Source organism: Lissotriton vulgaris, unplaced genomic scaffold (assembly GCF_964263255.1).
Source record: "Lissotriton vulgaris unplaced genomic scaffold, aLisVul1.2 SCAFFOLD_518, whole genome shotgun sequence".
Taxonomy (NCBI): domain Eukaryota; kingdom Metazoa; phylum Chordata; class Amphibia; order Caudata; family Salamandridae; genus Lissotriton; species Lissotriton vulgaris.
This window is the reverse complement of record NW_028243238.1, coordinates 282,820-310,617: the sequence shown is the minus strand read 5'-3', so window position 1 is coordinate 310,617 and position 27,798 is coordinate 282,820. Positions and strand designations below refer to the sequence as shown.

The following is a 27,798-nucleotide window of genomic DNA, read 5'->3' as shown; positions in this document are numbered from 1 at the left end:
GAAAAATGGCTTCAGATTTTCCACATACTACTCTTCAACATTCTTCCTAAATGTAACAATGTGAAACTCACTAGGAGAACGGCTGTTTCTGTTTCTTTTCAAAATGCTGCCACCAATATTTTCTGAATGGAAGACACCATCTTGTAGCATAAAGGGCCGAAAGGGGTTCTGGTCTGGCCGATGGTTGGTGGAGACATTTTGAATATATCTTGGACCTGCCCGGCCTCGCCCAAAATGGCGCCGGTATAAATGGGACTCGTAACTCCTTGCCCGCAAATGTATATCTAGAAAATGTTATTGTAAGTGGCCCTGTCGTATTTTAATTACAAAATGTACGTCCACCGATTCCGCAACTGTTAGACACCTTTGTTCTTGTCACCTAATGGCCCGCTCATTACGTTCTTCTACAGTGTAAATGTCTCCTCATCATATACGATTTCAGTTTGCTCCGTGGCCGGCCCACGTGGTTATAGGCCCGTATTTGTATACTGACATTTTCACAATAAAGGTTTTTAAAACAAAACACGGTAGTAGTATTTACATTTGTAAAGTTTTTACTTTTAGTGACTGTTTTCGAATCAGTAAAAGGCAAGTGAAATAAAGCAGTCCAATTACATGACGGATAAAAGGTATAATATGTAGGAACGCAGTAAAGATAAATGGTCAAGGGCAGTTGTGTTTTTCATGTCTGCAACATAAAGTGATCGATAAGAATCTGATAATCAGGCGTATCGGCGACTAAGACAGCAGGCCGAATCTCTTTTACTCAACGGCTCCGTCATGGAAGGAAGAAACGCCCTTTTTCTCGAAAAAGGAATATATTTTACTTGCAAGACAGTTGTAAATTTTCCGGGAAAGTACATTAGCCTGGAATATTATAACATATGTTTGAAAAAAAAATATTGTTTGAAAATAATAAAAAGCGTAATTTTTAGGTCATATGACCAAGCTTTTCATCATTAAATTAACAAAAGTAAAATGAACCAATGAAAAGTTTTATTAACAAGTCACATGACCTGTTATGCTTACGTTACGCGCTGCGCGCCGCGCCTCGGATCACTTCCGGGTGCGCTAACGCGGCGTGTCATAAAACGCATTACGCGACAACGTAGGTCAAGAATATAGTCTAAATGTCTCCACCAACCAGCGTTCAGAACACAACCCCTTTCAGCAGTCCAAAAAGTTCTGTTAAATGACAACAGAGGGGACAGGCAACAAGAACCATCAGTCAAAGAGGGGAGGGCAAGTTCTTCTCTTCCGGTTCATGTTGGGGCACTACCGGAACTGATCGAATTGGTAGTCTATAGTGTTTCTGGATGTTTCAGACTAAAGCTGGCGTCAGCATGAGACCACTACCATCTCGTAGCTCCGTCGTGGCCATTCCACGAGCAATCATGGCAGCCGCTCCCCACCAGAAGCCTGCGGGAGTCGGAGGCCCCCAAGACTTTTGTAGAATCTTCACGGCTGAGGGGACGCTTTTCGAGAAGGGGACCCAAGCCCTAGCAGACAAGCGTCCGAGTTCCAAGGTGTCCCAGGGCCATTTTAGTGGACCAGGCCCAAAACCGAAGAGCCGGCCGCCATTTTGAGAGTCCTGTGGCAGCCGCCTATCGCTGCACCGCAAGAGCGGGCGCATCTCAACTACATGGTGAGCGAGACGCTGTAGTCGCAAGAGCGGGCGGTAAACAGCTGAATGGCGGAAGAGGCACAGTGTAGCAAAAGCGGGCGGAATGGCAACTAAAACGATAAAGGGGCGCCCCACTACAGCTTGTCTTCAGGTCAAACGGATTGTGGGACAAGGTCCAGAATTGAAGAGTCATCAAAAGGCAAAAAGTTCCGCCGGACCCCGGGAGCCGGCCGCCTATGTCGGGGGCGATCTCAGGCTACACCAGTGCTATAAGACTTGGGGAGGGTGTCGGAGCCAAGCGTCTTCTCCGAGTCCATGGCCATCACACCGCCTCTCAGGGGCCTCCGTCAAGCTGTTTAGGAAGGTAACATATCACATTGTTTTCTAATGCAGTCAGGTCCACAAACGACACTCACTTACTTTGAGAATAGTGAAGCTGCAGTAGGTGGAAATAAGCTTCAGACAGTGTTACAAGCACTGCTCAGAACTCTTAACTATGGCACCCAACATCCAGAACTTATGCTATTTGAGAATGGTAGTGACATCGAAGCATCTCAGGGACCAAAACCATTAACGTACTTTCACGTATGAAAATCTTACTTGGGGAGGGGGCAGGAGCGAAGCGCCCCCTCCCAGTCAGCGCCACCACACCGTATGTTGAAAATCTGAAGCCATCGTTCTACAAAGTCAACCAAACTTGGATTGAAAAATCTAGAAAAATGTACAAACTGAAAACCAGTTTTGGTCTGCATAGCATCAGTAGCAACGCTTGAGTCAGCTTTGTGTCAAGCCGCCATTTTGATTCAACAAAGCACAGGCATTGAAAAAGGCTGAAATTCAGAACTCTAAACTATGGCACCCAACATCCAGGAGCTTGCCATCCGGATCTTGGAGCCTTGTGCTGTTTTCGTTCTATTCACACATCGGTCCACTACTGACATCATCTTATAAACCAACGTTATGTAAATAGTTTTTTAATAAAATGTTTTACCCTGTTTCTTTGCTGGTGTGTTGTCTACATTTTTAATATTTGCATAGGGTTTGTCGTTATTTTGTGCGGGATGGGTGATGGAGCCGAGCTGTCTTGCAGCCCTCATGGTGTGGAGCTCAGTTCATCTCACTATTTTCGTATTTCTCATGAAGGGTTGTTCCTAATATTTCTATTTTAGCGAGGTCAAAAAGAGATCCAATTAGTGGCCTACTGATTTTGCTCGATTACTTTTATTTTTTTACACGATTTTTCACTATCTGCAAAGACTAAACAGAGTATTGCGCCTTTGTGCTTGTTTGTAAATAGAGAATGATCCAAAGAGAACCAATTCTAAAACAGTAAATGCTTGGACAACAATCAATCAAATGGAGAGACAAGGAGGCACGACGGATTACAACGGGGGTAAAGGCCTGCGTTAACTACCCTTCAGTATCTGCAAAGAGAGAGTACTACTAAGACAAAAGAGGGGAGGGGGGGGGGGTGCAGCGTTCAAAGCACATCAGCGTGCATAAATACGAAAATGTTTTTATCTATCACGTACTTGACATTTTAAAGCTTTTCATATTTGCTATTAAAAAACCAATGAAATTCACAGAAAAAACCATAGGTTATAGTGGATATATAGTTAGGAATTTGCATTTACAAAACCTTGAAAATTCAATGAAAAAAACATTGGTTTTAGGCCATATATAGTTAGGAATTAGCATTTACAAAACCTTATTTTACTCGCATAAAACCATTGAAATTCCATATATAGTTAGAAGCGCTAACTATATATTGCGCACCCGCAATCCACTGCTGATGATGTCACATATTACATCATTCATGACATGGTCAGTGACATCACTGATGACATCACTGATGACATCTCAAATGACATCACTGATGACAACTCAAATGACATCACTGATGACATCTCAAATGACATCACTGATGACAACTCAAATGACATCACTGATGACATCTCATTTGTCATCACTGATCACATCACTCGTGTGATAATACAATGAACCTCTTCAGACTCTAATATAACCTTACATACACTCAGTATAAACAGACACTCACAGACTGTCACTCATCCATGGAGTTACTCACACACCTAGTCAGTCATGCAAAGAATCAATCACACCTCCATTTCCTCAACTATAAAGTTATACACATCTTACTTATTCAAACATATAATAACACATATTTATTCTCTTATATAATCCCTGATACAAGCTCACAGTGATCGATACAGCCACTCACACATTCACTGGCTCTTATGTTCAGTTATTTATATATCTCAACTCTCACATGTATTGTGTTTTACATACGTACTTACTTGCACATGTAGCAATGAGAAATCCATTCACTCACCAACACACCCATGCATAGTCAACCGCCCATATAGCTGTTTCCACATGCACTCTTGAACTCATACTCCTAGTGAATCAACTGCTTACACATCTATGCACAGAGTCACGCACCTCCCAGCCACCCACACACACACTCAGCCTCCCATTCAAATACTTGGGCAACCAATCAATAACCCATATGGCCACTCTTATAGCTACTGATCAACACATGCAGCAGCTTACACAACAACAAACATACTGATGCACAAATTAAGACAGTTTAGTCACTAACCCATGCACTGAGTGAGACACATTTAATCACTCACTCATACAGTCAGTCATGCACCTACTAAATCCTTCAGCCAGACACTTATACATCCACTCATTCTTCAATATGTGAAACATATTTAAACTTTACAGACACATACAATCACTGGATGTTGTGATCAGTGATGTCATCAGTGATGTCATTTGAGATGTCATCAGTGATGTCATCAGTGATGTCACTGACCATGTCATGAATGATGTAATATGTGACATCATCAGCAGTGGATTGCGGGTGCGCGATATATAGTTAGCGCTTCTAACTATATATGGAATTTCAATGGTTTTATGCGAGTAAAATAAGGTTTTGTAAATGCTAATTCCTAACTATATATGGCCTAAAACCAATGGTTTTTTCATTGAATATATATATATATATATATATATATATATATATATATATATATATATATATATATATATATATATATATATATATATATATATATATTATATAACAATAAAAATGGCTCTATAAAAAGTTAGTGATTTAAGAGCAGTTCAAGATTAAGCGTGTCATCATAAAAACAACAACCATTTGATCAAGATAGGAACTCCCAATACACTTGTCCGGGAAAACCGTTTTCTCCTAAGTCTAACAGCGGTCACCAAGTAGCTTGCAATGTTAAATATCTCACATGGGTCATTCAGCATCTGAAGATAAAGTAAAGCAGGTCTAACCTGGATAAAACCTTTCCCTCTTTAAAATTGGAAATAAAAACCTCCTACGGATATCACTAAAATGATCACAGAACATTATAATGTGCATACTGGCACATGCATCAATGAAGGCTTTTACGATTTCTTAATTGCGATTTTTAAGGAATCGCAAAAGCCTATGCATGTAGAAATCGCTTAAAAAATAGTGATTTCTAAACAGTCCTTAATTACGAGTCGCAATTAAGGAATACCTCCCCATTCATTCTTATGGGCCTAGAGGCCCATAGGAATGAATGGGAAGACATTCTCAATTTGCAATTCTCAATTAGAGAATCGCAAATTGAGAATGCAATTTCAAGAGTGCCAGGGTGTCAAAAGGACACCCTGTTGCACCCCTGAAATCTGCATATGAGTACATCTTGCACACACACATGCCCTAAGGGCGTGTGTGTGTGTAAAATTGAACTTTGAAAAATACACTTTAGTGCATTTTTCAAAGTTTTTGCAAATTACCATGAAGTTCAACTTCATCGACCGTGCCATCGTGATTTTTTTGCTTTCTCTTGAGGTACCCACGTACCTCTTTCATGAAAAATTACCTCCCAAATAGATAAAAGAGGCCACTCTGGATAATTCTTCACCTTTATAATAAAAGGTTTTTTGCTTTTTTGACCCCATGACCCATAATCATTGTATGTGATTTGGCTATGTTAACTACTAGGTCCAGTGATTTCATGAAGGCTCCAAAGGAATCCAAAAGTCTCTGAAGCCCTACCCCTGTGCGGGCCAGTAATACAGCGTCATCCCCGTATAAAAGCACTGGAATACCTGTCGTCCTACTCGGGGAATATCTAAACTGGCAGAATTTAAAAACGAACCTAAATTATTTATATATAAAGTAAAAAGCAGTGGCGCTAAAATACACCTCTGGCGGACTCCTCTTCCTGGCCTAAAGTGCTTTGTGCAGTTCCCTTCTTGGTCGACTCTCACTCTAGCAGTGAGATCCCTATGTAGGTCAGCCAAGAAGTGAGCCAAGTGTTCATCTAATCCCATCTCCATCAAAATGGACCAGAGCTTTGATCTATTTACTAGAACAAAAGCAGAGGAGAGGTCCATAAAGGCCAGGTGTAGTGTCCCAGTTTTAGCCAATGTATATTTGCCACCTTGTAACTGTAAATTTAAACACTGATCCAGTGTACTCCTTCCTGGTCCAAAACCATATTGGTTGTTTCATAAAACACCATTCTCCTCCAGCCAGTCCATTAGTTTAGTTAAAATCTATCTCCCTAGTATTTTTACAACAGTGTCAATTGAAGAAATCGGCCTATAGCACCTTGGGTCACCTCTCTGGTCTTATTTGAAAGCCGGAATAGTAATAGAAGAGCACCACGATGAAGGATAACCCTTTTGACTTGACACATTATAAACGTTTGTCAAAATCTTGGCCCAAAGCATAGGATATTGTTGGTATAAGTCGGCCGGTACGCCGTCCGGGCCATGGGCCTTATTACTGGCCATTTGCTTGATAGCCTGTTCTACTTCCTCCACATTAAAAACCAGTTCCAGGGGTTCCTTATGTATTCTGGGCTAGCAGATAGGTCCAAAGTAGCAGGGACCTCATATATGGATTCAAAGTGGGAGAGCCATTGTTCTTCGTTAATGTTAGATTCGAGGGGGATGTCATCCATTTCAGAGAAGAAAGGTTTCTTCACGATAGCCAAAAATCTATCTCTTAAAACCTCCACTGAAGGTAGTTCATCACATACCTCCTCTTTAATTTCATTTTTCTGGGTCTTTTGAGCAGACTTATACAGCTTTCTTAACAAGGCTATAAGGACCTTATCTCGAGGGCTGTGTTTCAATGCAGTTATCAACTTACGGTGTGCTTTAGATCAATTACTGTCGAACCAGCCATCACCATGATGTGACCGAGTCTTAATGGGCAAGGAGAGGCCCAACGCCACTTGTACACAGATACCCCCAAAGGCTGTGAGTACCTCTGTCCCCTCTTTAGAATTATCAAGACAGGTGGCAAGTTGTTCGTCAACCTTCTTGCAAAGGTCCTGAAAAAAGAGATCCGGGATTACTTTAGCCCATTTTAGCTTCCGTCCCTGCTCTGATGTTTTTAAACAGATATAAGTACGTTCCAAAGCCTGCTTAACCTTTAGGCCACAGCCCCTACCTAATACCAGAAGGACTGGGATATGATCACTAAAATGGGACCACCTTGCATTATAAAGGATTACATAAGGTTGGAAAACGGGGGACATAAATACATAATCTATTATAGTTTCCCACCTACGAGCTTTAAAAGTAGGATTCCTCCCCTCTGTTACATTGGAACTAGGTTCTATGAGGTCTAAGTCCGCCAGCGGATACTCCAAGCATTCCCCACACAGTGTTTGCTTGAAGTGAGGAATCGAACAATTTGTTAGCCCTAAAAAATCTTCAACCTGACAATACATATCAAATAAATGATTATTAAAATCACCCAAAATTATTATTGAATAATAAGTGGTTTGCTTTGATCTGTACTCCACTAAAAAACATTTCAGCACACTTAAATGTTCATTTAAAAAGCAGTTCTCTCCAGAATTATAAAAATTAACAGCCAACATTTTGACATGTTGGTTGAAATAAATTCAATTGCCAAGCAGTTGTGAGAACTAACATCCACCCTACTATGGGTTCCCGACAAGTTAAGTGAAATTAACATTAAGGGACCCCCTTTTGCTCTACCTGATGAAGAGGGCCGTGTAGGCACACCATAGGTTTTAAACACATCCACCCAAAAATTGATCTCCTGATCCCAGGTCTCCTGCAAGCTAACTATATCATATTCTCTTATGTAGTCAAGCGATCTGGAGTCACCTTTATTACTTCTCAGTCCCACTATATTCCAGCTAATAAACGTACAATTAGATCATTCATTCTCACGAAACCCCTGTCCACTAGCGGTGTCATTAATTAAACTTTGAGCACAACGAGGCTGCTCCAGTCAGTCATTTTCATCTAGATTGGCTAATGGCTTGACAAGCCAGATTGTTATTGCCTTCTGGCATTTCGGTGAACATCGCTGGCAGTTAAGGTGGAGTCATTGACCAGCAGGCGGTCATATCAGACACCTGGACACTGAACCTTGATTGGGTAGAGGAACACTCCCATCTATCTACTGCGGGCCAAACCCCCTGGTGTGATCTGCCCAATAGCTGTGCCCCCTTGGTTGGTGGATAGGAGAAACCCAGGGGTAGGGCCCTGATGTCCCCCTCCCCATCCTTCGGGCCTTCCTGGAATAGCTGCCCCGCTAGATCTATGCTATCAAAGTTGACGACAATACAGTCGCCTACTACCTGTTTAGGCCTATGGCCCACCAATCCCACTCTCCTGGCCATTATAATAAAAGAGGAAATCCTGGCCCTGCTGCTAAAGTGTTGATCACACCAGTATTTAGTTTTACATAACAACTCCATTGTAGGTTCCAGACAGTTCTCTCTAAGCGGGGTAACCCCTGTGAGGACAGCCACTAGCGCTGAAGCTTCTGTTTGCAAATCAAGTCTGCAGCTATTTGTCACCCTATTGGCCTCTTGATTACCCTGAGTTCTACTCTGAACCGGGGTCTCAAGATTGGTGCAAGCCTTAGTACTGACTCACTATGATTATGTTGAGGACCCACTGCGGGTCTCCCTGGAGCTGCTTCTGAATTAATTTTAGGGATAGAATCCTGGCTAACCATGGTCAAAGTTTTATTTTCATTAACGCATCCTTCTGCCCTTGTGTTCCCAGAGAATTGCATTTGTACCCATGTAAGGACATGATTGATAAGTGGTGCGTAGTTATTTTTTGGGCCCCCTATATGGGACTCAAGACGCTCTAATTTCCACCTTACCCCTTTGACTAGGGTGCTTAGCGAGTCTATAATGTCTTTCACACTAGTCATAAACATGGATTCCATTCATGAGATGCAGTGTTCCTCCATCCCTTTCCAGGCAGCTGAATGGATTAGTGAGTCCCAATCGTCAACTTGGTTGGTGGGTGTGTCGGCCGTTGAATATCCTTGTTTAGTGGAACTCTTTCTCCCCTTTCTTTTTCACTCGATGTGGCAATTGGGCCATCAACGGGGGTGCATCTATTCTAAAGGTCTCTTCCCTTGTCGCTCCATCTGCACCACATTGCAGGCTATTACTAATTAAGGAGCCCTTCTCCAGTGATATCTGCACATTAATCAGGGCTCTTAACTCAGTGTTAGCAGAGTTTTGAGGGGAGGGGGTAACAGGTAGGATTGTCAGTGGAGAAGTGTGGCTCACCGGTTAGAGGAGGCAGTCCCTGATGCAGAAGTCAGACCCGGGACCAGGGTTCAGTCCCCGGCGCAGCAGGGCCTTGAGCTCAAAATGCCCACGTACTCGATAATTCTCGCCTCGGTACCTACTCGAATCGTGGGTTCACACTCTGCAACTCAGGGCAATAGCTTGCTTAATCTCCACTACGGCCCCACCGTGATGGGATGCCTGGTCTTCACCTTGGGGATGCCCAGTAGGGGTAATCTCGCAGGGAAAGGCCAGGACGGGTTCCCAAAGCAAGCGCCTTGAGACCTTACGGTGAAAGGCGCTATATAAGAATGTATGATTTACGATTGTCCCTTGAGATTCAGAGTTCAATTCAACCTCAGCACATAAAATGTCCTTATTTAAGGCCCCCACTGCAGAGGTCAATTATAATATAATAAAAGCAGAGTTCCTGGGCACCTTCACTCTTGCATTTCCCTGATCCTGACTACAAAGTTGCTTGCGCTTACCCATAATGACGTTAAGAGTGGATGTTGGAAACGTCTCCTCCAGTCTATGACGGGCGCAGATGGGCCCGCCCTTGGCCCAGGTTTTGCCCGCGCGTGTCCCGCGCTGCAGGAGCCCTGAGCAAGGTTTACAGCGCCTCCTGGGGTCAATGGGCTCACACGGCTCCTGCCGTGATGACAGCTGGTGGTTGGAGTCCCCTGTTACAGGCAGCAAGGTCGGTGTTGCAGTGAAGGGCTCCAGTGCCGCAGGAGCCCTGAGCACGTTTTATAGCGCCTCCTGGCATCAATGGGCTGGCGCGGCTCCTGCTGCAATGACAGCTGCTGGTTCGAATCCTCTATTACAGGTGGCAAGGGCGGTGTTGCAGTGAAAGCAAGATTTATAGCGCCTCCTGGGCTCAATGGGCTCGCGCAGCTCCTGCAGCGATGACAGCTGGGGGTTGGAGTGACCTCTTACATCTCTTACATGTGGCAAGGGTGGTGTTGCAGTGAAGGGCTGATTGGATTATTTTTCACAGTATTCTAAAAAAAAATGGTAAGTCACCAATGATCTTTAGTTCATAACATCCAATTAGTTTGTTAAATTTTGATTATATGCTTATTTTATATTATAAGCTTTTTACTAAAGTTTTAGCAAACCCCATTACAGATCTTGCCTCCACTTTAATATACTTTGATCAATTTTTTTTTTACCAAACAGGTCTATCTCAACTAATACAAATTAACTTATCAAAGCAAACCGATTATTTTCCCCAAAATTAAATCACTGAAGTACTAATCATGTTTGACACTGAGAAAGCTTTTGACCTACTTAATTGGGAGGCATTCTTCCTAATTCTTGAAGCTTATTATTTTCCACTTAAATTAGCAAGAGTTTTAAAGAGTCTCTATAAAGACTCATCAGCAGTAATTACAATTAATTCTATGGAAGAGAGAAGGAAGGTAGAGTTACAGTTTGTTGAGGGACTCACCAAGGATGTGCCATGTCTCTGACTCTAGTTTCCTTATTTATAGAGCCTCTGGCAATATCAATGCGTAAAGATACAGATTGCCCCCATACTTGATATGGCTGAACTTAAACTTTATGCAGTTGATTTACCATTATACTTAAGCTAAAAAGATCGATCTGCAATAAATAGTGGAGAAAATTGTAGCTTTTGCGCAGGTCAGAGGATATAAAATCCATCAGGGAAAGTCAGAGGTTCTGCTTTTTAATGCCTCTCCTCCTAATGACCTCACGATAGGCCTTAGAGAGGAGCGGGGAATAAGCGTAGGTCAGCATTCTGGGGAGCTTATGTCTCCACTGATTACTCTGATCTGTTTAAATTGAATTATAAGACCACTTTCCAGAAAACAAAAAACCTCTCGAGCAGATGGCTTCCTCCTTTCTATATTGGAAAATGTCAATTGTAATTCTTTTTATCTTTTTATTCAGTAATGTTCCAATTAGAATTCCTAAAAAATGCTTTAGCCATGTGGATACTTTAATTTGTGAATTTGTTTGGAATAATCAGTTTCCCCGGTTGAAGCTTAATTGCCTTCAGTTAAATAAAGAACATGGTGCAATGGCTTTGCCACATTTATGGGTATAAATTATTAGGCTGCTTTGATGAATAGGACATCCAGACTAAATACCCCTTTGGTTGATCCCATTTTTGACAACGTTGTTATCATAAAATGGTTTAAAATTTGGGACCACATTTACCTTCTTTTATTAAGATATTTAGGCTTCCCAAAATTACTCGTTACAAAGAATGGTAGGATTTTGCATTTCGGGTTAATGAATTTTTCAAGAAGTATGACATACCAGAATGTCTTGATTATTATATATAGAATAGTTTGGGATATAGTAAGATAGCAGACTGAGGGCCTAATTTAGATCTTGGCGGAGGAGGATACAGACATATCGGAGATCCCATCCGGCATATTACTATCCTATTATATCCTATGGAGATCGTAATACAGCGGACTCCGTCACGTTTGTGATGGAGTATCTGCCCCACCAAGATCTAAACAAGGCCCTAAATTTAACTCAGATTAGAAGAGGTGGGGTCAGTTGGGGATCCCTCGGGGCAGGCAGGGAAGTGGTCTGTGGTATAGTTTTATCAAAATTAGAAATATTCTCAATTAACATTTGCCTAAACTTGACGAGCTCCCCTAGGCAATTTCAAGAGACCTAGTCAAACATAAGGTAGGGTGTTGATATAGCATCCTTGCTTATAATAAACCAACTCCTCTCCTCTCTCTGCATCTGGGCAAAATTGAAAAAAAGACTGGAGTGAACTTGACCATGAATGAATGCTGTGAGATCTTGTAATTCAGCTATAAGTTGTTTTAAGCAGCAAACTTGAGAAGGATGGGTCTTTATTCGAAATAGTTTCTCTATTATACATCTATAGTGGTCAATTCAAGTTATCATTCTTCTCCAAATAAGTGTTTCAGATGTTAATAAGAAGGAGCCAGTGACTGGCAGTATATAATAGTCACCTGTCCAAATCTTAAAGTTTTCAGGGATATGCTTTTTCTTTTTTAAGTAGTAAGTTGGGTATCTTTCTCTGCTCCAAGGTTTGGTCATTTTGTTTAGTCATGTTAAGAACGAATCAACCCTTTCAGGCTGAGCGTAGATATATTTTCATCTCAATGTTGATTGCTTGTTCATTGATTTTACAAAGCTGGAGATTGACAGACATCCCTTAATTGGATCATTGGAAGGAAAATATAAAGTGTGTGGTCAATTTCAAATCAGTTTATGATAAATGGAATAATCAATCAGACAATTACCAAGCTATATGACATAACTTAGATTTGTAAACATATTAGAATCTGTAGTCTCCTCTTTGGTTTTCTGAAGCTGATTAATAAAGTCGGAGATCATGTTATAAGGATAATCCTTTTATTTTGATAAGACTATAAAAATGTTGTTTTTAAAGTTCTCTTAGATATTTTAGTTAAAATCTTCCATTTGGGAGCAAATGGTAGCACTTAGTCATTTTATTGGACATTGCATGTTGCTTTTTGAGAGTATGGCAAAGGTAAATATATTGATGCACTCAATCACTTTATCTTATCTGAATTTTAGAAATTTGAATTAACTATGTTATTACAAATGTCCTTAGGTGTGTATTAATGCACTCTCCATAACATTCAGTCAATTTATTATAGGGGATGTTTTGTAAAGTATGGATTTGTAAAAGCTCTGCTATACTTAGCTAAATAATTACAATTGATAGTGTAGTCAAAATGTTTCTGGGTCTCTATTGATGTCTTTTCTATTATTGCACTTGGACAGTTTATCATACACCGTATGCGGTTTCCTTGAGAGTGTGTAGGGGAAATGTTCTTTGGAAATGTAAATGCAATACTGCACTTAGTCTCTTCCTTGCCTGTTGGAAATGGCCCTTTTGCAGGGTCACCCCAAACGTTTTGCCTTCCTCCTCCTCTTTTTCTGACCCACTTTTTGTTGGCTTTAGGACTCTGAGCACTTTACCACTGCTGACCAGTGCAAAGGTGCATGTGCTTCTCCCCTAAACATGTTGACATTGGTGTACACCTGATTGGCATATAAAGTTTATCTGTAACTACCTTGTAAAGTGATATACCATGTACCCAGTGCCTGTAATCGAAATGCTAATAATGGGCCTTCAGCACTGGTTGTACCACCCACACAAATAGCCTTTCAAACCTGTCTCAGGTCTGCCACTGCAGGCCCTGTGTGTGCAGTTTAATGCCACTTCGACTTGGCATTTAAAACTACATGCCAAGCCTTAAACTCCCTTTTATTACACATAAAAGCCACAGCTAAGATAGGCCCAAACTAACCATACAGGCACAGTGCTGTGTAACGAAAAGGTAAGACATGCACTTGTAAGCTTTACGTGCCCTGGCAGTAACAAACATCTACATTTGTGTTCACTGCTGTGAGGTCTACTCCTTCCATAGGGTAGCATTGGGGATTCCTTAAAACACATTTTAAGCTATAATTACTGATTGGAAAGGAGTAGCTTCTTCATGATTAATATCTTTGGATCTGTGGTGATAAATTGTCTTTAATGTTAAAGTTGGATTTGACCTTACCACTTTAGAAATGCCACTTTAAAAAAAGGAATTGCTGGGTGTGACAGGGAATCTATCTACATTCATCTCTATAATGTTGCCTTCCTGGGCAGAAAGAGGGAGTGGTGGCTCAGACTTACTTCTGAATATGTTGTGTCCTGCTCTCACACAAAGTGCTGATTTACCTCTCACTGGACTGGTAGTCTGGAGCCAAGTATGGGTTGAAAGTGTTCCTTGTGCACTTCAGAGAACTCCTTTGAAGTTACCCCCAACATCATAGGCACATTTGGGTATAAGTACTAGGGCTCTTGTCCTACCAAAGCAGTACACTACTAGATCTGGAAAGAACTCTGCTGGAGTAAAGATTGCTCTGCTGAAGGATTGCCACTTTGCTGTGACGAACTATTCTGAGGAACTGCTTCTCTGCTTTGCTAAGCTGCCCTGCTGCCTGCTGATCTCTGCCCTTCTTAGGCCAAGGACTGAATCCAGAGTGACTCTAAGGGCTTGCTGGCTTGTCTCCTGTTTTCTGAAGTCTCAGGGAAACAACTGGCTTCCTACAATTCTGGTGGAGCTGTTGGGGTCTGCCTTGTGTGAGTCCTACCCTTGCCAGAGGTGCCCTTCCAAGGTCAGAGCCTCAGAAGTGGCATCTGCTGTTGCCTCTTTCATCATTTACAGATCCAGTGCCCTTTGAATCAAGCTTTAGGGCTCTTCGCAACCGGGAATGGGCCCATTTGCAAAAGAAACTGTTTCGCTCGCACAAAGGATCAGAGCGAGCGGGTGCAACTCTGTATCTTCGCACAGCAGCACCATCGCCTGCGATCAAAAGGCCCCCACCTGTCTATCCGCAACACCCGGTGGCTCTTCGCTCACCGCTGACCATCGCCAGCTACACTCACTGTGCTCACGGCGAACCTCTTCCTTGAGAATACGGAATTCTTGGCTCAACTAAGAAGATTAAACCTCAGCGGAACCTGTTTGGTACTGTATGCGACCTGCTGTCCATCGCGGTCGGCTTGTCTTTTCAGATTTACCCCAGTCTACCATTGTAACCTTTAGTACTATTTAGTAACCATTAGTACTATAGACTTTAAAGCACTGTTTTGCATTTATTCTGTAAAAATTCATGTCTGGACTTCTACTGGTTGGATTTTTGTCGTTGTGTTACTCGGATATTCTCAATTTTTCTAAACCTGAGTGAAGTATTTTTGTGGTGTTTTTTTAATTGAGTTACTGTAATTTAAGTGTTAAACAAATACTTAACGCATTGCCTCTTAAGTTAAGCCTGACTGCTCTGTGCCAAGCTACCAGAGGGTCAGCCCAGGTTAATTTACGGTGTGCATCTGACTTACCCTGACTAGAGAGGTGTTCCCTGTTTGGACAGGGTGCAAACCTCTGCCAATTAGAGACCCCACTTCTTACACTGCCCCTTTACCATCTCCATCTACACTTAACATTTTATCTCCTTCCATTTCATTCTGTAAGTCCTCACTGACAACACTCATGCTATTCATCTTATTAGGATGCCCCTTTCTCTCATGTTTTTGACATTCTTTGTTGATGGCATAACAATTCGTTGAGTCAGGACTATGAAAGCGTCTTCAAAAGCCATTACAAGTTCTTCTACACTGTTTCCAGTTATTTGAGCTTTTTCCAGACTTGCCACTCACCTTAATAGTAACAGTAAGTTCTGCTGCTCTTATCAATTCTTGTTTTTCAACAACAGATATTTCCCAATAGTACCTGTCCTTTCCTCTTTCTCATCTCCCTCACACAATACTCTGCTTCCTCAGTTACTGGAGCTATATCAATAGCATAATTCATGGATGAACTTTTTGTTGCCCACACCCTTTCTACATCCTTTTGCTTCGACACCGCACAATAAGTTGGTCATGCGTTAATTCTTCAGTTCTATTCCTAAAATGGCACTTAACAGATAGTTCATGTAATCTCACTGTAAACTCATTAACTGACTCCCCTATCCTCTGGGGTTGAGTGCCTATACCTTGATATTGCTATATTTGTTTCTTTTGCAAACCCACGTTGAATTCCCCTCCTTAATTCTTTATCAGTTACTAGCAGCCCGTCCCGACGTTGTCTGGGTATGAATTGCTGCCGGCCAGTGGTATATTGGTTTGTAGGATTTCGCTTTGATAGCATTTCTTATCTGTGACAGGCCTGTGAAACGCTCCGATTCACAGTGCACTGCTGATGCACTCAAGAGTGCGCATTCAGTAGTGTGTGAACTCGAGTTTCCCTACTTTATATTTCCTTGCAATATTATATAGCGCAAACTCGATAACATGGCATGAGCACAATTTACATTACAGAAGAACACATTCAATGTGGTAGGCACGGGGAGACAAAGCGATTTGCCTGGAATCACAGGATATTGAGCTGATGCCGAGATTTGAACGTAGCTCCCCAGCTCTAAAGTTCGCAATTCTAGAACTTGTGGCGGGAGGTGTGTCTAAAAGTGTATGTCGGTGCTGGCCATCACTGAGAGAGACATGTGCATTTTTCAAATCGGTGGTGAAAAAATATGAGTATGTTGCTGGAAATGTGGGCCGCCGTTCCACCAATGTACTTACCGGGGGAGGGTAAACACCCATTATTCCGCAACTTTCTTTCCGCATACCATCACTCCGCATACTTTCATTACGAAAGTACCAGGACTCTGCAATGCCATTATAATGCATGGCATTACATTTTATATGCTTTTACCATGCATACATTTACAACGAAATTCGTTGTAAATGCATGAATGGTAAAAGCATGTTTTTTTTAAATGTTTGGATAAGGTAAGTATGGTTATAGGGGTATATGTTTCGGGGTACTGAGGTATATGTTTTGGGGTGTTTGGGTATTTTAAGGGTTCAGATATAGTTTTGGGTTATGGGGTACAGGGGTAGTTTTAGGGTTTAGGTATGGGTTTTGGGGTACATGGGTATTTTTAGGGCTCAGGGATAGGTTTGGGTTTTGGGGTATAGGGGTATTTTTAGGGTTCAGGGGTAGACTTGGGTTTTGGGGTACAGGGGTATTTTAAGGGTTCAGGGATAGGTTTGGGTTTTGGGGTACAGGGGTATTTGTAGGGTTCAGGGCTAGGTTTGGGTTTTGGGGTACAGGGGTATTTTAGGGTTCAGGGGTAGGTTTGGGTTTTGGGGTATCAGGGTTACTTTTATGGTTCAGGGCTAGGTTTGGGTTTTGGTGTAAAGGGTGTTTTTAGGGTTCAGGGGTAGGTTTGGGTTTTGGGGTACAGGGTTATTTTAGGGTTCAGAGCTAGATTTGGGTTTGGGGTACAGGGGTATTTTTAGGGTTTAGTGATAGGTTTGGGATTTGGGGTACAGGGTATATTTATAGGGTTAAGATGGGTTAGTGTTTAAGGGTGTTGGGGTATTTTAAGTAGCAAGGGTGGGTTATGATTATGTGGTGCAGGGATATTTAAAGGGAGCAGGGTGGACACCCGGAGCTGGAATGTACAGAACATGGGAAGAAAAAACAATGAAATATTTGACACAACACGCAGTTTTTTTTTTCCGTAATCCCGCGCCACGCACACGCCCACGCCCACGCCCCCAGCACACGCCCACAGCACACGATATGAGACATGGCATGAAGGGCAGAACGTACCACACGCCCCCAGCGTTTGTCACGCCCCCAGCACACGCCCACAGCACAACGCAGACACGCCCACAAAGGACTACTTTGCTGGCACGGTTCTTTTACCTTTTAAATGTATATGGTGGGCGTCTGCATAGCCTATGTACTTCTGCTGCAACTGCCCTTTCCAACGTTGTATTGAGTGTTGTGGTTGGTGCTGTGGTTCCTGATATTACCCACCTCAAATGTTTGGGCTCTCTCTTGTTATGTTATGTTATGTTATGCGTTTTTATTAGGCGCACAGATGCTCCAGCAAAGGAGCGTCCTGGCGCCCGACAAGGCAGCAGCACAACACAACGGAACAATAAAACAGAAAATTTAAAACTAGGGAAATAAGAAGGTTTTCACCGCCCGGCGAAAGGAGAGCAGATCCCTGAGGGCGCGGATCGCCGGGGGCAGGGAGTTCCAAAGCACCGCCGCACGGACTTGAAAGGAACGTCCGCCGGCCCTGCTCCGCTTAAAACGAGGAACAACAGCCAGTTCTAGATCAGCAGATCTTAAAGCTCGGGCTGGGATGTAATGAACCAGGAGTTTAGAAAGAATCGTAGCCGGAGACCCCTTGAGTATTTTATAGGCAACACAGAGGACCTTAAACCGAATCCGCGGAGCCACCGGGAGCCAATGCAGCGAACGCAGGGTACTAGAAGTGGGGCATGATCTAGGTAGCCCTACCACCGCTCTTGCTGCGGCATTCTGAATCCGCTGCAGGCGTCCAATTTCTGCCTGATTCAGGCCTACTAATAGGGAGCTCGCGTAATCCAGCCTAGAGATGACAGTGGCTTGGATCACGAGTTGCCTAGTAGAGGCATCAAAAAACTTAAGCACGGGACGAAGCCCCCGTAAGATGCCGAAACAACATCTTTATTATTATATTAGTATAGATTGATTGACCATCATGGCCACGCAGATAGGCAAATACTTTTACATTGTCTTTCCTTTCCAAGGGCACTAAGTAGCAATGTTTTTTTTATACCTAACGTCTTTCCCATATAATGCCTCAAGATAATTGGCAAACATGTCTATCCACTATTCCCACTCCATGGCTGGATTTCCATCGGCAAGTACATGGGTGGAGTATCACTGAAGATGCTGCTTCCATAATGATGAAAATTTGGCAGTTATACGAGTTGATGGACATTATACAGAATTCACAGATTTATAGTTGCTAATTAACACTGTTATCCTGGTAGGATGTCCACTTTGTTGTCAATTGAGACCCAGTCCCATTTTTCTTTAATCCAGATGTAATGTGTCATTATTGTGAAAGTGTTTTCACAGTAGTAAAATTACCTGTGTATTACCAGCTGCTGCTTGAGCCCAGTGGTAGCTAACCAATAAAGTGGAGAGAGGAAGTGGTGTAATGGCCAGAGATGCTGACTTCAGCACTGGTGAACCAGGATCAAGTCTTGGTATCTGCTCAACATCCTGAGATTCTGGGCAAATACCCTAATCTCCTCGTAAATGAATGCGTCCTTAGCTGCGGCTCATGAAAACCCACGCTGTTGATGATTAACCACCGGCTCAAATTAAGCACTGGCTGAACCATTAATTAAACCATATAATGAGTGTTTTGATGATTCTGTGTGCATCTCCAGTATGTGGCCCTTTATTAAATGACAAACTAACCACCACTGAAGGAATCATAAAGAGGCATTCATTTCATGTCCGACAGACCACCCCGCAGGCTAGATGAGATCTGAACTAGGGTTGGTAGCGATTGAACTCTTGCTGAAAAATGGTTTGTTTAAGATATTGTATGCATTTGGACAGTTCTGCTCCATGGGCACTTCTTAGGCTATTGTGGGACTTTCTTTATAGGGATAACGTTCATAAAATGAACTCTAATAACTTTTATGAATTGACTGAAAACTTTAAAGTTAGGAATACCTCTAGCAACATCTGGGAGAGTGAAATGATTGCCTTAAGTGGGAAAAAGGTGTGATTAAAAAGTAATTTTAAAATGTTGCCTATTATAGCCAATGGTGAGCGTTTGATGCTGTTAAAAACTCTACACACAACAGCAACAAGTACAATGAACCTGAATCCCTGAGATATATTTTGATCTCACTATGTCCTAATGCACGATCTGCTTTATTATAAATGTAGACACATTCTGATCTATGAGTATGTGAAATCTTGACAGACTCATCATTCTGAGCCTTACAAGTGTAGGCTGCGTGGCCAAGGAAGGGAATCTTGATTCACAATGTCTGTTTGATTTAAGAAAGCGTTTGTTCCATACACGGGTTCCATTTCCACGGTCAACACTCGGGTCTCAAATACCTGGGCATACTGGTGAGTAAGGGGACAGAAAGGATGGTTGCATATAACTTAAGCCCGCTGCTCATCCAGATGCAACGGGACTTTGAAAAATGGAAGGTGCTGGGGCTCTCCATGTGGGGTAGAGTACAAGCTGTGCGAATGTTCACTGTCACACTTTGTATTACCCTTGGCATGCTCCCCCTTTAGGTACCTCTGACCACGCTATGCTGAATAGACTCTAGGATAAAATCCTTTGTGTGGGGCTCAGCGAGGCCCCATCTGGCCGTGCTGAAATTGAAAGCACGCTGCTCTTGCGTAGGAATGAACCTCCCTTTGGTGGAACACTTCAGCCTTGCACTGCAACTATCCCAAATGGGGTACATGCTAACAAACCCCTGATGAGCCGCAATGTGTATATATATAGAAAGGTACCTGTCGTCTACAGAGACAGGCCTCTCTGCCCTATATGGGACAGGGACAAGCTGTCACGATCCCACCAATCCGGAACTATCAGCCATGCACAGGACCTGGAAGCGGGAGCATCGACTGTTGGGCTTGAACCCTCAAATCCATGAGAAAGCCTCCCTGTGGGTAAATGTAGGCATACGCATGGATGGGCAAACACTGTCCTTGCTCCTCTGGAAGGCGGTAGGCATCCACACCCTGGACCAGCTCCTCCATGACAGCGATCTCAAGACATTTGTGCAACAAAGGGAGGAGATTGGCCTCTTGATGCAGCAATCCTGGAAATACATGTAACTTTGGCACTGCCTGAAGAAAAGTTTAAGGCCGCGTCCTTGGTTGCTACAGGCTTTGCCAGTGGTATTGCACCTGCACACATGGGGGAAGCACAAGGAGGTTATGTCCGGCCTGTACAGAGTACTTACATCCCACCTATTTTCGCACCTTCTATTGCGAGACCTCCGCATCAGATGGCAAACCCGGCTATCGGTCTCCTATGAGGACAACGAGTGGATAGAGATCTTAGACGACCTGGACAGGGGCACCCGAGAGCCAAGACTAAAATTCTGACTATTCAAAATCCTCCACGATTGGCACTGCTCACAAACAAAACTGCACAGGGCAGGGCTGCTTCCGCATGCCAACTGTTGGAGATGTGTGGACACTGGCTGCAACATGATCCACATTATATGCAAATGCCCGATGGTGCAACCCTTCTGGGCCGATGTGGGCCAGGTCCTATGCACTACAATACCCCTGCACCTCCTACTTACACCCACCACTATCCTCCTGCACGATCTGCGGCAATCCCCAGAGCTGTCAAAGCCACAATGCCGCCTCCTGCACACAGCACTAGCCACAGCCAACTGCGACAGTGGAGATCACCGACCCCACAGTCACAGGAGGCGTGGTTGGTAGCCATGATACACACGGCCTCCCACAAGCAAGTCATCTACAACCTTCAGGACCAGGCAGATCTGTTCCTTCAGGTATGGGCACCCTTCCAACGCTCAGAGAGTGGCAAAGACGAGAACCCCACAGCAGACAACCCAACCCATGCAGCGGCAATGACGTCAGCTGGTGTCCTCTAAACCAAAACAAGAGCAGTGGCCCCTCACCTAAGAGGTCACCTCCCCATCAGCGCTCATGCAGCCATACATAAACCACAACCCCCCCCCCTCTCTCTCACATACCAAACCAGGAATGCCCTGCACCACTCCTTTTGCATCCTTGGCACCCATAGCCACCTTGTGCCCTCAGATACGTATCCCGATGATCTTTTTCATCCCCCCAAATGCCTTGGTCTCCTCCCTCCCAACCACCCGCTCACCTAACATCTTCCCTGCGCTCACTCCCTCATACCCCTCCCCCCAGCACCACAGCAATGCAGCAACACAGACTTACTACGCCATGCTCCGCACAGACGCCTAGAAGAGAACCCACAGTAGGAGGTGAATTGTACTCCCCCTTACGAGCCCTGCCCCCCGCCCACCAGGCACAGTAGCAACACCCAGGAGAAGGAAGAGCATCCTCCAGAGTCACAAACTAATATGCCCGATTTATAGACGGCACCAGGTACATACACAGAATCCAGCTAGTTGAACAAAGCCACCGCCCATAGGGCCCCACGCACACATCTGGCCAACACTAGATCCACCACCAACGCAACATCTATCAGGCCATGGGGCCCCTCGTCCCCCCCCCGCCATTCCCACCCGACTCATACTAATGTATGCTTCTCTCAGCCCCTAAGAGGCACACGTCACGCAAATTTCTTGTTAAAATGTTTATCCAGTCATTGCAAGTGAGTGGCCGATGCTATTGCTTACAAGATGTAATCCCTTGCAAAATGTTAATAAAGAATTACAACACAAAAAAGAAGGCATGTGTTAACCCCTTCCATGCTCATGACGAGCTCAGCTCGTCATGAGGCACGGTTGAGCTGTGCTGATGACGAGCTGAGCTCGTCATGAAACATAGAGTTCACAGCTTCCCAGCACAGGAGGGGAAAAGCCATAGCAGCCAATGTGTTAAAGCCAGATATGTTGGTACTGGAACAACAACACATCGGAGGAACATACACACACATGGGCTTGCAGAAATGTGCACTTGTGCATGCCTGTGTTTGCATGTGCTAGTCCATTAAACCTAGACCTATTGGCTTTGTAGTTAGTGGAACCATTGTTGACAATTTGTTAATGCCTTTCATCAGGTTGTTGGGGCCCATCGGGAGACGGGGAGGGGAAGAACCGACCGGACACAGATGTAGGTGTGATAAAGGCCGCTTTATTGGGAAACAGGTGCATCCTGAAAACATACCCCAACCTTGGCCTTTGCCATACAAAACTAGGCCTAACTAATTATACATGTACCTGACCAAAACCCCCCACTCCCTGCCCTAAACAGTTCCCCGCCAACAACATAAACATCATTATCAATTTCCCAAACGCCTGTCTCAACTGTTTCAACATCTGCCATATGTACACTCCCTCCCCCTCAGCCAGTAAAACTCCTTCCTCCTATCCTCCCCCCCCCGTTTAACTAGGAAAAAGCGCCATCCGAAGAAACTTTCCAGCACCTGCCCCCAGCGACAACACTACCAGAAACATCCTAACCCAGAAAGCACCTGCTTCCCACAACAACCCTTGGGCAACCCTAAAGGCATCAACCCCTGGAAAACTACCCCTCCTCCCCCCCAAAAGCCTGCCCTAAGGGAGGGTGGGTGGGACATTGCTCCAATTAAGCCCCCCGGCTGCTGGGTCACTGTCCCACTAAATGGTGCACAGTGACCCAAAATGGCCGCTTTTATTCCCCCCAGCCCAAAAGAAGCCCAAACCACACTAACTAGCCCAACCAGCCCAAAGTCCCTTCCTGTGTCCTATCTAATTTCTTCCCCCCTCCCTTCCTCCCGGGGCCCCAAAATTCCCCGGGGGGGCAAGCCTCCCTCCGGTCGGCCACCCCCTGCAAAGCCCCATTGGGGCCCATCGGGAGACGGGGAGGGGAAGAACCGACCGGACACAGATGTAGGTGTGATAAAGGCCGCTTTATTGGGAAACAGGTGCATCCTGAAAACATACCCCAACCTTGGCCTTTGCCGTACAAAACTAGGCCTAACTAATTATACATGTACCTGACCAAAACCCCCCACCCCCTCCCCTAAACAGTTCCCCGCCAACAACATAAACATCATTATCAATTTCCCAAACGCCTGTCTGAACTGTTTCAACATCTGCCATATGTACACTCCCTCCCCCTCAGCCAGTAAAACTCCTTCCTCCTATCCTACCCCCCCCGTTTAACTAGGAAAAAGCGCCACTCGAAAGCCCCATACGGCTTTCGACCCCCCCCTAGTACGTACCCATGCACCTTTGGATACCTTCGCACCCCTATTGCCCGGTCTAACGCCTCCTTCAATTGTACGATATATAGCTCCATCCCATATCTCGACAAATGTACTCCATCCTCCATGAAAAAATAGACCACCCCATACTTCAGCTCCGGGTGCTCCATCCTACCCACTCCTTCCTTGTCACAAAAGGCCCGCATCTCCCTGTTAATCTTCCTCCTAGTCCTATCAATAGCACCTGGTCTCTCCGCTCCCCTCCAACACCTCCTGGGTATGAATTCTGACCAGATGACATAACACCCTGCCCACTGCCTCTTGATCTCCAGCAAGTCCCTCCTCATTTGTTTCACCAGCGCCAGTCCCTTACACTGCACCAAATCGTTTTCGCCCAGGTGAATGACTACTACATCCGGGCAGACCCCCCCGCACAACATTGTTCAAAACCGGCACCAACTCGTGCCAACGCATGCCCCCCTTGCCCCTCCAATGACACCTAAACAACTGCTCATCAAGCTCCAGATTGAGGTTCCTGCATTTTTCCAACTCGGCCCTCTCCGCTCTTTTTACAAACGAATGGCCCACCACATATATGGACACTGCTGCCGCCGTGATGGATCAAGCCCTGATCTGTGGACTGGGTAAGAGTGGTCTGCTTAATCTAGACACTCTGTTCATCACCACCCCCTTTTCTGAATCATTTTGTCCACCATAAGCGTGGAAGGGTATACTCAGATGTGAGTCCCTTGCTCATTGCACCATCAGGATTCAAGCAAGCCGGGCCGACGACGGCTGAAATGCCAGAAACCGGTCCCCGGAAGCTTGTTTCCTTCCCAGTATAAGAATTGCTTGGTAGTTTGGTTTGCACTGTTCCCATCATGCACTGGGACAGGAACAGACTAATTTGCATGTAGCCAGCTTCTGAGCTGGGATGGTGCAGTGAGCTAAAAAACGGTGATGGATCAAGCCCTGATCTTTGGACTGGGTAAGAGTGGTCTGCTTAATTCAGACACTCTGTTCATCACCACCCCCTTTTCTGAATCATTTTGTCCACCATAAGCATGGAAGGGTATACTCAGATGTGAGTCCCTTGCTCATTGCACCATCAGGATTCAAGCAAGCTGGGCCGACGACGGCTGAAATGCCAGAAACCGGTCCCCGGAAGCTTGTTTCCTTCCCAGTATAAGAATTGGCTTGGTAGTTTGGTTTGCCCTGTTCCCATCATGCACTGGGACAGGAACAGACTATTTTGCATGTAGCCAGGTTCTGAGCTGGGATGGTGCAGTGAGCTAAAAAACGGTGATGGATCAAGCCCTGATCTTTGGACTGGGTAAGAGTGGTCTGCTTAATTCAGACACTCTGTTCATTACCACCCCCTTTTCTGAAGCAATTTGATAGAGGAGCAGACAATGAGCTCCTTTATGGGAATCGCATTAACTCTGACCAGCTGCATCCACCTTGACATGAGAGATATTGTCCATGCTGGGTGTGTTTTGGTTGTGTTGTCCTGAAATTTGGTGGCTCCAACATTTTTATTTCTAGCAGATATCAATTATGGTTTCCATTGGTGGTTCAGAAACTTGTAATTCGTAAAACTATATCAGCCCTACGACGAATAAAGAGCATAGCCTCCACATGAGGTGGGATTTCCTCCTAATTAACTTATATAAATAAATTGGAACATTCCAGAGGTAGTTTTCCTCCTTTTTAATAGGTGCACGGAATTTTTTTCTATACTTTCGGTTCTTCCCGTTTTGTTTTGGACGGCATTTGGGACTGTTGGATTGGACCAGTAATATTTTACTTTATTTTTCTCACTATTGCTTACTCTCATAATATTTCTCGGGACACTTATAGGTTTCATGATTTGGAGTGGTGTTTCTGTTATCATTTTCTGCCTTACATACGTTCACGTGTTAACTTTTTAATAGTGCATATTTTTGCTAATCTTGCAGATGCACAAAAAAGTGCATTTCTATATACGCAGATTGGTATATTTATCACTCTTCTTCAGTGCATGTAGACTGCCACTGTGGACTTTTTCTAGCAATGCAAGCACACTTCAATGTGTTTATGAAGATTATTTATGTATTTAATCTTATGGACTTTGCAGCAATGAAAAGGTCGAGTATAGGCGAAATACATGTTGGCCACAAGAGGAGCAATTCTAGAATTGGACTCTACCAAGATTCATGGGATTGCTTAAAGAAACAAATTTGTACTACAAAACAGTACTTATCGGACTGTGTTTGTATTTTTTCCGATACATGAGTCTTTACATTTTGTATACTTACAGACAGACAACAACTGATTAATGCCTATAATTTCAATGTGTGCTTCAGTATTCTAATATATGATTAGGTATTCTAAAATATATGATTAGGTTCAAGAATCAATATGTGATTGTTGACCACTTTGAAGACAAAATAACATTTTGATATAAAACAAACACATCGAAATGCTGATAAATGTTGAATTCATGTTATGGTTATGAGGAAAAACCTAAAAACCACTCAAATTCACCAGTTTATGTAGGAACAACACCTCCCACACCCAATGCACCACTCATGATCTCACACAATGCATATCACTAATAACATTAGTAAAAGACATAATTGATCCCATTATTCAATGTGCTATTGCGGACCCCACAATGCACGCAAAGACCCATGAACATTGTTAACTGCCATGGTCGGGTGTGTTGCAGTGTGAGTACGTACAAGGCCAGGTCGGACCTCTGATCCCGCAGGTCACTGCTGAAACAGGCTGCAGCCTCTGCAAGAGATCACACAGTGAACTCAGGGCCTTTTTCAGGGCAGTCCCCGCTCCCAGAGAAAGGCTGCTAAGGTCAAAGGTGTCTAGGGGACTTAAGCACTTACAGTGATGTCATTAATGTGCATGGTCACGAGACGTGATGTTACCTGTGATGTCATTAATGAAGTAAATGTGATTCATGTGTGACATCATGTGAGAATTTGCAAGCCACACATTGGAAAAGTTATGTTGGCTCAGCAACCATCCTTGGCAAACACACGCTATTTTGTGAAATGAGTAAAGAACCACTTCGACTTAACAAAGGTGGTTTCAAAGAGATGGTAGACAGATTTCAAATGCATCCACAGACGTATCATGGGCTACCATTTCACATGAATCTGTTAATAGTAGTAAACAGATCCGTACAAAAAGGCCTTGAGGTACTGTACTTTCATACACGTTATACATCTGAGATAAAAACAAGGGACGTTGCGTCCAATCTAAAGAGAGTGGACTATGGCCACGAAATGTTAACTTTATAAATTGCCTAAAAAAGTATTTAAACTCATAAAAATAGCATACATTGTATTTCAAATGTGTGTAACTATTGTGAGAGTTCTAGCATTAAAACTTTAAAATGGAACATGTATATATTCCAAATGACATATAAGAGCATCACTGTATTCACAGGCGTTTATTTCAATGATGTGGAAATATAAGCACTATAAAATAAAAAAATGCCTTCTTGCTCCGCCACTGATTAACTGATTAAAAGCTCGTCGATGTTATCGACTAACATTTTGCGCTCGTGTTAGTGTGAAGCATCCAAGTACAGCAACACTAGTGCAACACGGCTAAATAACAATCTGAAACAAAATACCGTCAAAAACTGACAAGTGGGGTGAGTAGAGCAAGAAAATGCTAGATCCTTCCCTTCCCCAACAATAATGTGCCCATCAAAGAAGCATGTGAAAACGCGAGCACAGGAAAAACAAAACCATCTTTCATGTTACACTGAAAAGGTACCGAAAATCAAACACACAGAATGCCTTACTTTGCGCACATTCCTGTGCGGGATAATCCCATTCCGGTACACAGTCCACATAGTTTCAACGGGGTTTTTCAATGTAATAATCCACAGTAGAAGAGATTAAAAGAAAACAACTGTTCTTGGTTTTAGCAGGCAGGAAGGCGTTCTCCCCGTGTGTTCACAGGCAGGTGAGCTGTGTCGCGTTGGAGGTGAGGCGCCCCTGCACTGCGGCAGAGCACACGGTGCATCGGAGAAGGGAGCAACCCCTGGGAGCTCTGCAAACACTTGCTCTTTTTTTTACTCTCTGTGTGTTTGTGGTGTGAGTACTGTTGATAGGGCAGATTGGGTGACTGATAATGAAGGGACTGACAACCCCTCGCGGCCACACCCAGATTGGCAGAGTACTTCAAGATCAAAGGAAGGGGTGTGGTCCCACCTGCAGGTGAGGCCAATAGGTGCTCTGCTAAGGAGGGTAACCTGCCAGGCCCAAACCCCGGTCCCCATGGCAACACTAA

The 27,798-nt window shown here is 43.8% G+C and overlaps 1 protein-coding gene across 1 annotated transcript in view; it reads right to left on the bottom strand.

Moving 5' to 3' along the window:
* LOC147668654 (uncharacterized) overlaps nucleotides 1-27,491 on the bottom strand; it is a 574,419-nt gene extending 546,928 nt beyond the window's left edge. Inside the window, exon 1 of the mRNA XM_086948545.1 lies at nucleotides 27,308-27,491. Coding sequence (XP_086804671.1) covers nucleotides 27,308-27,358 — 51 coding nt within the window. The 5' untranslated portion in view covers nucleotides 27,359-27,491. The remainder of the gene's footprint in view (nucleotides 1-27,307) is intronic.
* Nucleotides 27,492-27,798: the final 307 nt, after the last annotated feature.